This window comes from Ranitomeya imitator, chromosome 6 (genome assembly GCF_032444005.1).
Source record: "Ranitomeya imitator isolate aRanImi1 chromosome 6, aRanImi1.pri, whole genome shotgun sequence".
Lineage (NCBI taxonomy): Eukaryota > Metazoa > Chordata > Amphibia > Anura > Dendrobatidae > Ranitomeya > Ranitomeya imitator.
This window is the reverse complement of record NC_091287.1, coordinates 326,779,349-326,795,975: the sequence shown is the minus strand read 5'-3', so window position 1 is coordinate 326,795,975 and position 16,627 is coordinate 326,779,349. Positions and strand designations below refer to the sequence as shown.

Here is a 16,627-nt window from a genome sequence, read left to right as displayed (position 1 = left end):
CAGTGTGGATGTAGCAGAGCCATGTGTGTACGAGGTGTATGGATCGGAGCTGCATGTGAAAGGTGTATGGAGCGGAGTCGTGTGTGTAAGAGGTGGACGGAGCCGTGTGTACGAGGTGTACGGAGCACAACCGCATGTCTATGAGGTGTACGGAGCGGAGCAGCGTGTGAAAGGTGTATGGAGCGGAGTCGTGTGTGTAAGGTGTGTACGGAGCGGAGCCATGTGTGTAAGAGGTGTACGGAGCCGTGGGCATGAGGTGTACGGAGCGCAGCCGTGTGTGTACGAGGTCTACGGATTGGAGCAGCATGTGAAAGGTGTACGGAGTGGAGTGGTGTGTGTAAGATGTGTACGGAGCGGAGCTATGTGTGTAAGACGTGTGCGGATCGGAGCAGAGTGTGAAAGGTGTAGGGAGTGGAGTCGTGTGTGTACGAGGTGTACAGAGTGGAGCCACGTGTGTACGAGGTGTGCGGAGCAGAGCCATGTGTGTACAAGGTATATGGAGCGGAGCAGCGTGTTAAATGTGTATGGAGAGGAGCCGTGTATGTACGAGGTGTACGGAGTGGTGTCGTGTATGTACGAGATGTATGGAGAGGAGCCGTGTATGAGGTGTACGGAGTGGAGCCGTGTGTGTACAAGGTGTACGGAGCGGAGCAGCATGTGCAAGGTGTATGGAGAGGAGCCGTGTGTGTACGAGGTGTACGGAGTGGAGCCGTGTGTGTACGAGATGTATGGAGAGGAGCCGTGTGTGTATGAGGTGTACGGAGTGGAGCCGTGTGTGTACAAGGTGTACGGAGCGGAGCCGTGTGTGTACAAGGTGTACGGAGCGGAGCAGCATGTGCAAGGTGTACGGAGTGGAGCCGTGTGTGTACGAGATGTATGGAGAGGAGCCGTGTGTGTATGAGGTGTACGGAGCGGAGCCGTGTGTGTACGAGGTGTACGGAGCGGAGCCGTGTGTGTAAGAGGTGTACGGAGCAGAGCCGTGTGTGTAAGAGGTGTACGGGGAGGAGCCGCGTGTGTATGAGGTGTACAGAGCGGAGCCGCGTGTGTACGAGGTGTACGGAGCGGAGCCGCATGTGTAAGGTGTATGGAGCGGAGTCATATCTGTACGAGGTTTACGAAGCGGACGCTGGCTGTGTCGGAGATATTGCTCCTCGCTCTGACACTGACTGGCACAGGAGACACGGAGAGGTCTTTATCAATGGCGTATCACAGCTGCAGCGACGTGTGCAGTCAGCGGCGCAGCTGGATGACACCATTTAGCGCCGTGGGAGTGGAAGCTGCCGGCTGCTGCGAGGGTGCGCGGTGAAAGGTGTGTGTGTGTAGTGATGGAGAAGGCAATGATGGGGGTGGGGTAACCATGTGTGGCCATTATACTGCACCCAGCATTGTGTGGGGCCATTATACTGTATGGACCATCACGTGGGGCAAGTATAATGTACGCAGCATCATGTGGGGCCATTATACAGTATGGAGCATAATGTGGCCATTAATACAGTATGGGGCACTGTGTGGCCATTATACAGTATGGAGCATCATGTGGAGCCATTATACAGTAAGGAGCATCATGTGTGGCCATTATACAGTAAGGAGCATCATGTGTGGCCATTATACAGTAAGGAGCATCATGTGGCCATTATACAGTATGGCGCATCATGTGTGGCCATTATACAGTATGCAGCATCATGTGTGGCCATTATACAGTAAGGAGCATCATGTGTGGCCATTATACAGTATGGCGCATCATGTGTGGCCATTATACAGTAAGGAGCATCATGTGTGGTCATTATACAGTAAGGAGCATCATGTGGCCATTAAACAGTATGGCGCATCATGTGTGGCCATTATACAGTACGCAGCATCATGTGTGGCCATTATACAGTACGGAGCATCATGTGGGGCTATTATAGAGTACGGAGCATAATGTGGCCATTATACAGTATGGAGCATCATGTGTAGCCATGATACAGTATGGAGCATCATGTGGCCATTATACAGTATGGAACATCATGTGTGGCCATTATACAGCATGGAGCACTGTGTGGCCATTATACAGTATGGAGCACTGTGTGGTCAATATACAGTATGGAGCACTGTGTGGCCAATATACAGTATGGAGCATCATGTGGAGCCATTATACAGTATGGAGCATCATGTGTGGCCATTATACAGTATGGAGCATCATGTGGGCCCATTATACTGTATGTAGCATCACGTGGGTCCAGTACACTGTATACGCAGCATCATTTGGGGCCATTATACAGTATGGAGCATCATGTGTGACCATTATACAGTATGGAGCATCATGTGAGCCCATTATACTGTATGGAGCATCACGTGGGGCCAGTACACTGTACGCAGCATCATTTGGGGCCATTATACAGTATGGAGCGTCATGTGTGGCCATTATACAGTATGGAGCATCACTTGGAGCCAGTACACTGTACACAGCATCATTTGGGGCCATTATACAGTATGGAGAATCATGTGTGGCCATTATACAGTATGCAGCATCATGTGGGCCTATTATACTGTATGGAGCATCACGTGAGGCCAGTACACTGTACGCAGCATCATTTGTCGCCATTATACAGTATGCAGCATCATGTAGGTCCATTATACTATACAAATATGAAGTAGAACGGCACTAGGGTGGAGCGCATCCAAAACACTGGACTTATGGACGGACAGCTGTGTATTCAGGCGCCACAATCACCGAGGGAACCGGTGCTCTGCACAAATATCCAACAAGCAATCCATACGTAGTAGAGAAGAAGAAAATATGCGGCACTCACCCCAAATTGGCTGTGAAGATTGTGGTCTTTATTGGAGAAAAAATATAAATTACATCCGTCAGGACATCAGGTATGTACGAGGGAACGGTATAGGAGCTCGGGCGATGGCCGTTTCGCACACACAGGTGCTTCGACGGATCCTGACGGATGTAATTTATATTTTTTCTCCAATAAAGACCACAATCTTCACAGCAAATTTGGGGTGAGTGCTGCATATTTTCTTCTTCTCTACTACGTAAGGTCCATTATACTGTATGGAGCATCACGTGGGGCGATTATACAGTATGGAGCATCACGTGGGGCCAGTACACTGTACGCAGCATCATTTGGGGCCATTATACAGTGTGGAGCAACATGTGGGACCATTATACAGTATGGAGCATCATGTGGGGCCATTATACAGTATGGAGCATCATGTGGGGCCATTATACAGTATGGAGCACTGTGTGGCTATATTTTTTTGTTTATAATTATTGTTTATGAAACACTGTGATCAGAAGTGCAAAATGGGTGTGGTTGGGGCGTGACTAGTTGTGAAATGGGTGTTGTCAGAGGTGTGGCTAAAATTTGCCACGGCGCGCGCAGTGCGCCGCTAACTTTGTCCCTCTTTCCCTTCCTCAAAAGTTGGGAGGTATGCTAATTAGGAACTAACACTCACTTTGCTATGGTGGCACTCAGTGCAGCACACCAATATGGCTGCCATGTGGTGACTGTGACAGAACCTGTGCTAGAATGTGAGGGCGGTTCAGTAGGGAGCGAGGAGACCCCTACACCATGGACCGTCAGGCTCGTCCCAGGTCACCGCAGATCCTCCTTCGGCACATGCTCAGACCTCCTATTCTGGCAGTGTGACTCCCGCTGCTCCGTGTCCGCCGCACTGACTCCGCTATGCTGCAGGTTTCATTGAGACTCTGCGTGAAGTCCTGAATGTGTGAATCCGGCCCCAGCGTGACCCCACTGGTGTAGGACGGTGCCCGGCGGATCCTGACACTGCGGTCTCTGGCTGCCATCTGCAGCTTTTCTGTAACCCGCTGATGTCTGGGCACATTAACCCTCCGTCAGGGGCAATATGTTTCATAACAGGCTAGAAAATTAGCTATATTTAACTTTTTTTTAATTTCAATGCTCTAAAAGTGATCAGTTACCTTAATAGGAATGTAATAAATGAGAATACACATAATCAGGGGGAAAAAATGTTTAATAACCAGAAAAGTATGGTGTTTCCCAGACAAACCACTGAAAATAGAGAAATGAAACTAAGTGAGCTGCGCCTGTCAGATCAGTTGCCCCTGACGGAGGGTTAAGGGCATTGGTACTGGAGATCCCTCCTGGATGTTGCCCCCATTCTGGAGATGATCTCCTGCCATGTCAGGTTACAACAGCCGGCGACCTACAGACAGTAATGCCTACCTCTCCGCAGCGCTGGCAAAGCACACTGGGCACGTAGCCGTACAGCCGGCCTTCTCACACTTCCTGTACTTCTTCTCCAGGTAATCCTCCTCATCCTCTATGGCCTCACTCGCCTTTCTCCTCGCCTGACAGAACCAGAAGGAAAAACAGCTTATAGAACAAAGGCACAAGCGGCTTTATCACAAAGGCGCGACAAGGAGCGCAGAGCGGTCACCTGCCGTCCTGAAGAGCGCACAGGCAGGCCGTCCGGTGAGGGCGAGGGCTCCGACTGCACGCCGCCGCCGCCGCTCTTCTTCTTTCCTTTGCCCTTAGCAGTAGACATAGCTGGGGATAACACAGCGGGTCACGTGTGTGCAGAGCAGGCAGCGGGTCACGTGTATGCAGGCAAGTCACGTGTGTGCAGGGCAGGCAACGGCTCACACGTCGGGACTTCCGCTCAGTACTGTGATTGGCTGGATGTCATGACTGTCACTACTGCACACGTGACACAACACTAATCACAGGGATGCTACTTAACCCTTTCTGCAAGATTTTGCCTAATTCTAGAGCGGCGAAAGCAAACACCAGACACTGCGAGCAGCAGCCTCCCCGGCCGTCTCTGGGCCAGGTTGACGTCATGACGTGGCACGTCTGCAGTTGGACGCTGCGTGGTGCTCGGCCTGTGGCCGCGTCCCCTCCTGTACTGAGGAGGCTCCAGTGTGAGGTGATAGCGCCGGTTCCTGCCGCCGAGCAGACGGGCCCTCGTGGTGCTCTCCAGAGAGGCTCAAGTGTTCTGTTCCAGAGCGCATTGTCCAGCCGCCCTCAGTAGTAGCACAGCAGGGAGGGAGCCCCATTCAGTAATACAGTGCTAACCTCTGAGCTGCCGGACATTATAGCACTTCCTCTAAGAATACTAGCTGAAAGTGTGAGATGGCGCATGCGTCCTTCCAGGGCTCATCCAGGACTTGTAATGTGAGTCTAAGGCCAAGAACTGACACTGTCTGCCTGTCATGTGACGATCTTAGCGGTCTCTGCCTTCCATCCCCTGCTTCATCTCACCTCTCCTCACCAGACCAGCATCTTCTCTCCCACACTGACCTGCTGACAGGGCGTCACTGCACACATCATACTGACAGCCGGTGTCGCTGCACACATCATACTGACAGCCGGCGTCACTGCACACATCATACTGACTGGCAGCCGGCGTCGCTGCAGACATCATACTGCAACAGCCGGCGTCGCTGCACACATCATACTGACTGAGAGCCGGCGTCGCTGCACACATCATACTGACTGGCAGCCAGCGTCACTGCACACATCATACTGACTGGCAGCCAGCGTCACTGCACACATCATACTGACTGGCAGCCGACGTCACTGCACACATCATACTGACTGGCAGCCGGCGACGCTGCAGACATCATACTGACTGACAGCCGGCATCACTGCACACATCATACTGACTAACAGCCGGCGTCACTGCACACATCATACTGACTGACAGCCGGCGTCACTGCACACATCATACTGACAGCCGGTGTCGCTGCACACATCATACTGACTGAGAGCCGGCGTCGCTGCACACATCATACTGACTGGCAGCCAGCGTCACTGCACACATCATACTGACTGGCAGCCGGCGTCACTGCACACATCATACTGACTGGCAGCCGGCGACGCTGCAGACATCATACTGACTGACAGCCGGCATCACTGCACACATCATACTGACTAACAGCCGGCGTCACTGCACACATCATACTGACTGACAGCCGGCGTCACTGCACACATCATACTGACAGCCGGTGTCGCTGCACACATCATACTGACTGAGAGCCGGCGTCGCTGCACACATCATACTGACTGGCAGCCGGCATCACTGCACACATCATACTGACTGACAGCCGGCGTCACTGCACACATCATACTGACTGACAGCCGGCGTCACTGCACACATCATACTGACAGCCGGTGTCGCTGCACACATCATACTGACAGCCGGCATTACTGCAGACATCATACTGACAGCCGGCGTCACTGCACACATCATACTGACTGGCAGCCGGCGTCGCTGCACACATCATACTGACAGCCGGCATTACTGCAGACATCATACTGACAGCCGGCGTCACTGCACACATCATACTGACTGGCAGCCGGCGTCGCTGCAGACATCATACTGGCTGACAGCCGGCATCACTGCACACATCATACTGACTGACAGCCGGCGTCACTGCACACATCATACTGACTGGCAGCCGGCGTCGCTGCAGACATCATACTGACTGACAGCCGGCATCACTGCACACATCATACTGACTGACAGCCGGCGTCACTGCACACATCATACTGACAGCCGGTGTCGCTGCACACATCATACTGACAGCCGGCATCACTGCAGACATCATACTGACAGCCGGCGTCACTGCACACATCATACTGACTGGCAGCCGGCGTCGCTGCAGACATCATACTGGCTGAGAGCCGGCGTCGCTGCACACATCATACTGACTGACAGCCGGCATCACTGCACACATCATACTGACTGACAGCCGGCGTCACTGCACACATCATACTGACAGCCGGTGTCGCTGCACACATCATACTGACAGCCGGCATCACTGCAGACATCATACTGACTGACAGCCGGCGTCACTGCACACATCATACTGACTGGCAGCCGGCGTCACTGCACACATCATACTGGCTGACAGCCGGCGTCGCTGCACACATCATACTGACTGACAGCCGGTGTCGCTGCACACATCATAGTGACTGACAGCCGGTGTCGCTGCACACATCATACTGACAGCCGGTGTCGCTGCACACATCATACTGACTGACAGCCGGCATCACTGCACACATCATACTGACTGACAGCCGGCGTAACTGCAGACATCATACTGACTGACAGCCGGCGTCGCTGCACACATACTGACTGACAGCCGGCGTCACTGCACACATCATACTGACTGACAGCCGGCGTCGCTGCACACATCATACTGACTGACAGCCGGCGTCGCTGCACACATACTGACTGACAGCCGGTGTCACTGCACACATCATACTGACTGACAGCCGGCGTCGCTGCACACATCATACTGACTGACAGCCGGCGTCACTGCGCACATCATGCTGACTGACAGCCGGCATCGCTGCACACATCATACTGACAGCCGGCATCACTGCACACATCATACTGACTGACAGCCGGCGCCGCTGCACACATCATACTGACTGACAGCTGGCGTCGCTGCACACATCATACTGACTGACAGCCTGCATCGCTGCACACATCATACTGACTGACAGCCGGCGTCGCTGAACACATCATACTGACTGACAGCCGGCGTCACTGCACACATCATACTGACTGACAGCCGGCGTCACTGCAGACATCATACCGACTGACAGCCGGCATCGCTGCACACATCATACTGACTGACAGCCGCCGTCACTGCACACATAATACTGACTGACAGCCGGCGTCGCTGCACACATCATACTGACCGACAGCCGGCGCCGCTGCACACATCATACTGACTGACAGCTGGCGTCGCTGCACACATCATACTGACTGACAGCCTGCATCCCTGCACACATCATACTGACTGACAGCCGGCGTCACTGCGCACATCATACTGACTGACAGCCGGCGTCGCTGCACACATCATACTGACTGACAGCCGGCGTCACTGCACACATCATACTGACTGACAGCCGGCGTCGCTGCACACATCATACTGACTAAAAGCCGGCGGCACTGCACACATCATACTGACTGACAGCCGGCGTCGCTGCACACATCATACTGACTGACAGCGGGCGTCACTGCACACATACTGACTGACAGCCGGCGTCACTGCACACATCATGCTGACTGACAGCCGGCATCGCTGCACACATCGTACTGACTGACAGCCGGCGGCACTGCACACAACATACTGACTGACAGCCGGTGTCACTGCACACATCATACTGACTGACAGCCGGCGTCGCTGCACACATCATACTGACTGACAGCCGACGTCGCTGCACACATCATGCTGACTGACAGCCGGCGTCACTGCACACATCATACTGACTGACAGCCGGCGTCGCTGCACACATACTGACTGACAGCCGGCGTCACTGCACACATCATACTGACTGAGAGCCGGCGTCGCTGCACACATCATACTGACTGGCAGCCGGCGTCACTGCACACATCATACTGACTGGCAGCCGGCGTCACTGCACACATCATACTGACTGGCAGCCGGCGACGCTGCAGACATCATACTGACTGACAGCCGGCATCACTGCACACATCATACTGACTGACAGCCGGCGTCACTGCACACATCATACTGACTGACAGCCGGCGTCACTGCACACATCATACTGACAGCCGGTGTCGCTGCACACATCATACTGACTGAGAGCCGGCGTCGCTGCACACATCATACTGACTGGCAGCCGGCGTCACTGCACACATCATACTGACTGGCAGCCGGCGTCGCTGCACACATCATACTGACTGAGAGCCGGCGTCGCTGCACACATCATCCTGACTGGCAGCCGGCGTCACTGCACACATCATACTGACTGGCAGCCGGCGTCGCTGCAGACATCATACTGACTGACAGCCGGCATCACTGCACACATCATACTGACTGACAGCCGGCGTCACTGCACACATCATACTGACTGACAGCCGGCGTCACTGCACACATCATACTGACAGCCGGTGTCGCTGCACACATCATACTGACAGCCGGCATTACTGCAGACATCATACTGACAGCCGGCGTCACTGCACACATCATACTGACTGGCAGCCGGCGTCGCTGCAGACATCATACTGGCTGACAGCCGGCATCACTGCACACATCATACTGATTGACAGCCGGCGTCACTGCACACATCATACTGACTGGCAGCCGGCGTCGCTGCAGACATCATACTGACTGACAGCCGGCATCACTGCACACATCATACTGACTGACAGCCGGCGTCACTGCACACATCATACTGACAGCCGGTGTCGCTGCACACATCATACTGACAGCCGGCATCACTGCAGACATCATACTGACAGCCGGCGTCACTGCACACATCATACTGACTGGCAGCCGGCGTCGCTGCAGACATCATACTGGCTGAGAGCCGGCGTCGCTGCACACATCATACTGACTGACAGCCGGCATCACTGCACACATCATACTGACTGACAGCCGGCGTCACTGCACACATCATACTGACAGCCGGTGTCGCTGCACACATCATACTGACAGCCGGCATCACTGCAGACATCATACTGACTGACAGCCGGCGTCACTGCACACATCATACTGACTGGCAGCCGGCGTCACTGCACACATCATACTGGCTGACAGCCGGCGTCGCTGCACACATCATACTGACTGACAGCCGGTGTCGCTGCACACATCATAGTGACTGACAGCCGGTGTCGCTGCACACATCATACTGACAGCCGGTGTCGCTGCACACATCATACTGACTGACAGCCGGCATCACTGCACACATCATACTGACTGACAGCCGGCGTAACTGCAGACATCATACTGACTGACAGCCGGCGTCGCTGCACACATACTGACTGACAGCCGGCGTCACTGCACACATCATACTGACTGACAGCCGGCGTCACTGCACACATCATACTGACAGCCGGTGTCGCTGCACACATCATACTGACAGCCGGCATTACTGCAGACATCATACTGACAGCCGGCGTCACTGCACACATCATACTGACTGGCAGCCGGCGTCGCTGCAGACATCATACTGGCTGACAGCCGGCATCACTGCACACATCATACTGATTGACAGCCGGCGTCACTGCACACATCATACTGACTGGCAGCCGGCGTCGCTGCAGACATCATACTGACTGACAGCCGGCATCACTGCACACATCATACTGACTGACAGCCGGCGTCACTGCACACATCATACTGACAGCCGGTGTCGCTGCACACATCATACTGACAGCCGGCATCACTGCAGACATCATACTGACAGCCGGCGTCACTGCACACATCATACTGACTGGCAGCCGGCGTCGCTGCAGACATCATACTGGCTGAGAGCCGGCGTCGCTGCACACATCATACTGACTGACAGCCGGCATCACTGCACACATCATACTGACTGACAGCCGGCGTCACTGCACACATCATACTGACAGCCGGTGTCGCTGCACACATCATACTGACAGCCGGCATCACTGCAGACATCATACTGACTGACAGCCGGCGTCACTGCACACATCATACTGACTGGCAGCCGGCGTCACTGCACACATCATACTGGCTGACAGCCGGCGTCGCTGCACACATCATACTGACTGACAGCCGGTGTCGCTGCACACATCATAGTGACTGACAGCCGGTGTCGCTGCACACATCATACTGACAGCCGGTGTCGCTGCACACATCATACTGACTGACAGCCGGCATCACTGCACACATCATACTGACTGACAGCCGGCGTAACTGCAGACATCATACTGACTGACAGCCGGCGTCGCTGCACACATACTGACTGACAGCCGGCGTCACTGCACACATCATACTGACTGACAGCCGGCGTCGCTGCACACATCATACTGACTGACAGCCGGCGTCGCTGCACACATACTGACTGACAGCCGGTGTCACTGCACACATCATACTGACTGACAGCCGGCGTCGCTGCACACATCATACTGACTGACAGCCGGCGTCACTGCGCACATCATGCTGACTGACAGCCGGCATCGCTGCACACATTATACTGACTGACAGCCGGCGTCGCTGCAGACATCATACTGACTGACAGCCGGCATCACTGCACACATCATACTGACTGACAGCCGGCGTCACTGCACACATCATACTGACTGACAGCCGGCGTCACTGCACACATCATACTGACAGCCGGTGTCGCTGCACACATCATACTGACAGCCGGCATTACTGCAGACATCATACTGACAGCCGGCGTCACTGCACACATCATACTGACTGGCAGCCGGCGTCGCTGCAGACATCATACTGGCTGACAGCCGGCATCACTGCACACATCATACTGATTGACAGCCGGCGTCACTGCACACATCATACTGACTGGCAGCCGGCGTCGCTGCAGACATCATACTGACTGACAGCCGGCATCACTGCACACATCATACTGACTGACAGCCGGCGTCACTGCACACATCATACTGACAGCCGGTGTCGCTGCACACATCATACTGACAGCCGGCATCACTGCAGACATCATACTGACAGCCGGCGTCACTGCACACATCATACTGACTGGCAGCCGGCGTCGCTGCAGACATCATACTGGCTGAGAGCCGGCGTCGCTGCACACATCATACTGACTGACAGCCGGCATCACTGCACACATCATACTGACTGACAGCCGGCGTCACTGCACACATCATACTGACAGCCGGTGTCGCTGCACACATCATACTGACAGCCGGCATCACTGCAGACATCATACTGACTGACAGCCGGCGTCACTGCACACATCATACTGACTGGCAGCCGGCGTCACTGCACACATCATACTGGCTGACAGCCGGCGTCGCTGCACACATCATACTGACTGACAGCCGGTGTCGCTGCACACATCATAGTGACTGACAGCCGGTGTCGCTGCACACATCATACTGACAGCCGGTGTCGCTGCACACATCATACTGACTGACAGCCGGCATCACTGCACACATCATACTGACTGACAGCCGGCGTAACTGCAGACATCATACTGACTGACAGCCGGCGTCGCTGCACACATACTGACTGACAGCCGGCGTCACTGCACACATCATACTGACTGACAGCCGGCGTCACTGCACACATCATACTGACAGCCGGTGTCGCTGCACACATCATACTGACAGCCGGCATTACTGCAGACATCATACTGACAGCCGGCGTCACTGCACACATCATACTGACTGGCAGCCGGCGTCGCTGCAGACATCATACTGGCTGACAGCCGGCATCACTGCACACATCATACTGATTGACAGCCGGCGTCACTGCACACATCATACTGACTGGCAGCCGGCGTCGCTGCAGACATCATACTGACTGACAGCCGGCATCACTGCACACATCATACTGACTGACAGCCGGCGTCACTGCACACATCATACTGACAGCCGGTGTCGCTGCACACATCATACTGACAGCCGGCATCACTGCAGACATCATACTGACAGCCGGCGTCACTGCACACATCATACTGACTGGCAGCCGGCGTCGCTGCAGACATCATACTGGCTGAGAGCCGGCGTCGCTGCACACATCATACTGACTGACAGCCGGCATCACTGCACACATCATACTGACTGACAGCCGGCGTCACTGCACACATCATACTGACAGCCGGTGTCGCTGCACACATCATACTGACAGCCGGCATCACTGCAGACATCATACTGACTGACAGCCGGCGTCACTGCACACATCATACTGACTGGCAGCCGGCGTCACTGCACACATCATACTGGCTGACAGCCGGCGTCGCTGCACACATCATACTGACTGACAGCCGGTGTCGCTGCACACATCATAGTGACTGACAGCCGGTGTCGCTGCACACATCATACTGACAGCCGGTGTCGCTGCACACATCATACTGACTGACAGCCGGCATCACTGCACACATCATACTGACTGACAGCCGGCGTAACTGCAGACATCATACTGACTGACAGCCGGCGTCGCTGCACACATACTGACTGACAGCCGGCGTCACTGCACACATCATACTGACTGACAGCCGGCGTCGCTGCACACATCATACTGACTGACAGCCGGCGTCGCTGCACACATACTGACTGACAGCCGGTGTCACTGCACACATCATACTGACTGACAGCCGGCGTCGCTGCACACATCATACTGACTGACAGCCGGCGTCACTGCGCACATCATGCTGACTGACAGCCGGCATCGCTGCACACATTATACTGACTGACAGCCGGCGTCGCTGCACACATCATACTGACTGACAGCCGGCGTCACTGCACACATCATACTGACTGACAGCCGGCGTCGCTGCACACATCATACTGACAGCCGGCATCACTGCACACATCATACTGACTGACAGCCGGCGCCGCTGCACACATCATACTGACTGACAGCTGGCGTCGCTGCACACATCATACTGACTGACAGCCTGCATCGCTGCACACATCATACTGACTGACAGCCGGCGTCGCTGAACACATCATACTGACTGACAGCCGGCGTCACTGCACACATCATACTGACTGACAGCCGGCGTCACTGCAGACATCATACTGACTGACAGCCGGCATCGCTGCACACATCATACTGACTGACAGCCGCCGTCACTGCACACATAATACTGACTGACAGCCGGCGTCGCTGCACACATCATACTGACTGACAGCCGGCGCCGCTGCACACATCATACTGACTGACAGCTGGCGTCGCTGCACACATCATACTGACTGACAGCCTGCATCCCTGCACACATCATACTGACTGACAGCCGGCGTCACTGCGCACATCATACTGACTGACAGCCGGCGTCGCTGCACACATCATACTGACTGACAGCCGGCGTCACTGCACACATCATACTGACTGACAGCCGGCGTCGCTGCACACATCATACTGACTAAAAGCCGGCGGCACTGCACACATCATACTGACTGACAGCCGGCGTCACTGCACACATCATACTGACTGACAGCGGGCGTCACTGCACACATACTGACTGACAGCCGGCGTCACTGCACACATCATGCTGACTGACAGCCGGCATCGCTGCACACATCATACTGACTGACAGCCGGCGGCACTGCACACAACATACTGACTGACAGCCGGTGTCACTGCACACATCATACTGACTGACAGCCGGCGTCGCTGCACACATCATACTGACTGACAGCCGACGTCGCTGCACACATCATGCTGACTGACAGCCGGCGTCACTGCACACATCATACTGACTGACAGCCGGCGTCGCTGCACACATACTGACTGACAGCCGGCGTCACTGCACACATCATAGTGACTGACAGCCGACGTCGCTGCACACATCATACTGACTGACAGCCGGCGTCACTGCACACATCATACTGACTGACAGCCGGCATCACTGCACACATACTGACTGACAGCCGGCGTCACTGCACACATCATACTGACTGACAGCCGGCGTCACTAAACACATCATACTGACTGACAGCCGGCATCACTGCACACATCATACTGACTGACAGCCGGCGTCACTGCACACATCATACTGACAGCCGGTGTCGCTGCACACATCATACTGACTGACAGCCGGCATCACTGCACACATCATAGTGACTGACAGCCGGTGTCACTGCACACATCATACTGACTGACAGCCAGCGTCGCTGCACACATACTGACTGACAACCGGCGTCGCTGCACACATCATACTGACTGACAGCCGGCGTCGCTGCACACATCATACTGACTGACAGCCGGCGTCGCTGCACACATCATACTGACTGACAGCGGGCGTCACTGCACACATACTGACTGACAGCCGGCGTCACTGCACACTTCATGCTGACTGACAGCCGGCATCGCTGCACACATCATACTGACTGACAGCCGGAGGCACTGCACACAACATACTGACTGACAGCCGGTGTAACTGCACACATCATACTGACTGACAGCCGGCGTCGCTGCACACATCATACTGACTGACAGCCGGCATTACTGCACACATCATACTGACTGACAGCCAGCGCCGCTGCACACATCATACTGACTGACAGCTGGCGTCGCTGCACACATCTTACTGACTAACAGCCGGCATCGCTGCACACATCATACTGACTGACAGCCGGCGTCGCTGAACACATCATACTGACTGACAGCCGGCGTCACTGCACACATCATACTGACTGACAGCCGGCGTCGCTGCACACATCATACTGACAGCCGGCGTCACTGCACACATCATAGTGACTGACAGCCTGCGTCACTGGTCACATGATACTGACAGCCGGCGTCACTGCACACATCATACTGACTGACAGCCGGCGTCACTGCACACATCATACTGACAGCTGACGTTGCTGCACACATCATGCTGACAGACAGCCGGCGTCACTGCACACATCATACTGACTGACAGCCGGCATCACTGCACACATCATACTGACTGACAGCCAGCGTCACTGCACACATCATACTGACTGACAGCTGGCGTCGCTGCACACATCTTACTGACTAACAGCCGGCATCACTGCACACATCATACTGACTGACAGCCGGCGTCACTGCTCACATCATACTGACTGACAGCCGGCGTCACTGCACACATCATACTGACTGACAGCCGGCAACACTGCACACATCATACTGACTGACAGCCGGCGTCACTGCACACATACTGACTGACAACCGGCGTCGCTGCACTCATCATAATGACTGACATCTGGCGTCGCTGCACACATCATACTGACTGACAGCCGGCGTCACTGCACACATCATACAGACTGACAGCCGGCGTCATTGCACACATCATACTGATTGACAGCCTGCGTCACTGCACACATACTGAATGACAGCCGGCGTCACTGCACACATCATACTGATTGACAGCTGGCGTCACTGCACACATCATACTGACTGACAGCCGGCGTCACTGCACAGATCATACTCACTGGCAGCCGGCGTCGCTGCACACATCATACTGACAGCCGGCGTCACTGCACACATCATACTGACAGCCGGCATCGCTGCAGACATCATACTGACTGACAGCCAGCGTCACTGCACACATCATACTGACTGACAGCCTGCATCCCTGCACACATCATACTGACTGACAGCCGGCGTCACTGCGCACATCATACTGACTGACAGCCGGCGTCGCTACACACATCATACTGACTGACAGCCGGCGTCACTGCACACATCATACTGACTGACAGCCGATGTCGCTGCACACATCATGCTGACTGACATCCGGCGTCACTGCACACATCATACTGACTGACAGCCGGCGTCGCTGCACACATCATACTGACTGACAGCCGGCGTCACTGCACACATCATAGTGACTGACAGCCGGCGTCACTGGTCACATGATACTGACAGCCGGCGTCACTGCACACATCATACTGACTGACAGCCGGCGTCACTGCACACATCATACTGACAGCCGACGTTGCTGCACACATCATGCTGACAGACAGCCGGCGTCACTGCACACATCATACTGACTGACAGCCGGCATCACTGCACACATCATACTGACTGACAGCCAGCGTCACTGCACACATCATACTGACTGACAGCCGGCGTCACTAAACACATCATTGTGACTGACAGCCGGCGTCGCTGCACACATCATACTGACTGACAGCCGGCATCACTGCACACATCATACTGACTGACAGCTGGCGTCACTGC

The 16,627-nt window shown here is 54.9% G+C and overlaps 1 protein-coding gene across 2 annotated transcripts in view; it reads right to left on the bottom strand.

Moving 5' to 3' along the window:
* Positions 1-5,108, bottom strand: part of KDM1B (lysine demethylase 1B) — a 114,254-nt gene extending 109,146 nt beyond the window's left edge. Inside the window, exons 1-2 of one of the 2 annotated variants that reach the window (XM_069730845.1) lie at positions 4,417-5,108; positions 4,203-4,327 (exon numbers count right to left, since the gene is read on the bottom strand). In XM_069730845.1, coding sequence (XP_069586946.1) covers positions 4,203-4,327; positions 4,417-4,524 — 233 coding nt within the window. In that variant the 5' untranslated portion in view covers positions 4,525-5,108. The remainder of the gene's footprint in view (positions 1-4,202; positions 4,328-4,416) is intronic. The other variant, XM_069730846.1, reaches the window with a different exon arrangement.
* Between the last annotated feature and the right edge of the window lie 11,519 nt (positions 5,109-16,627).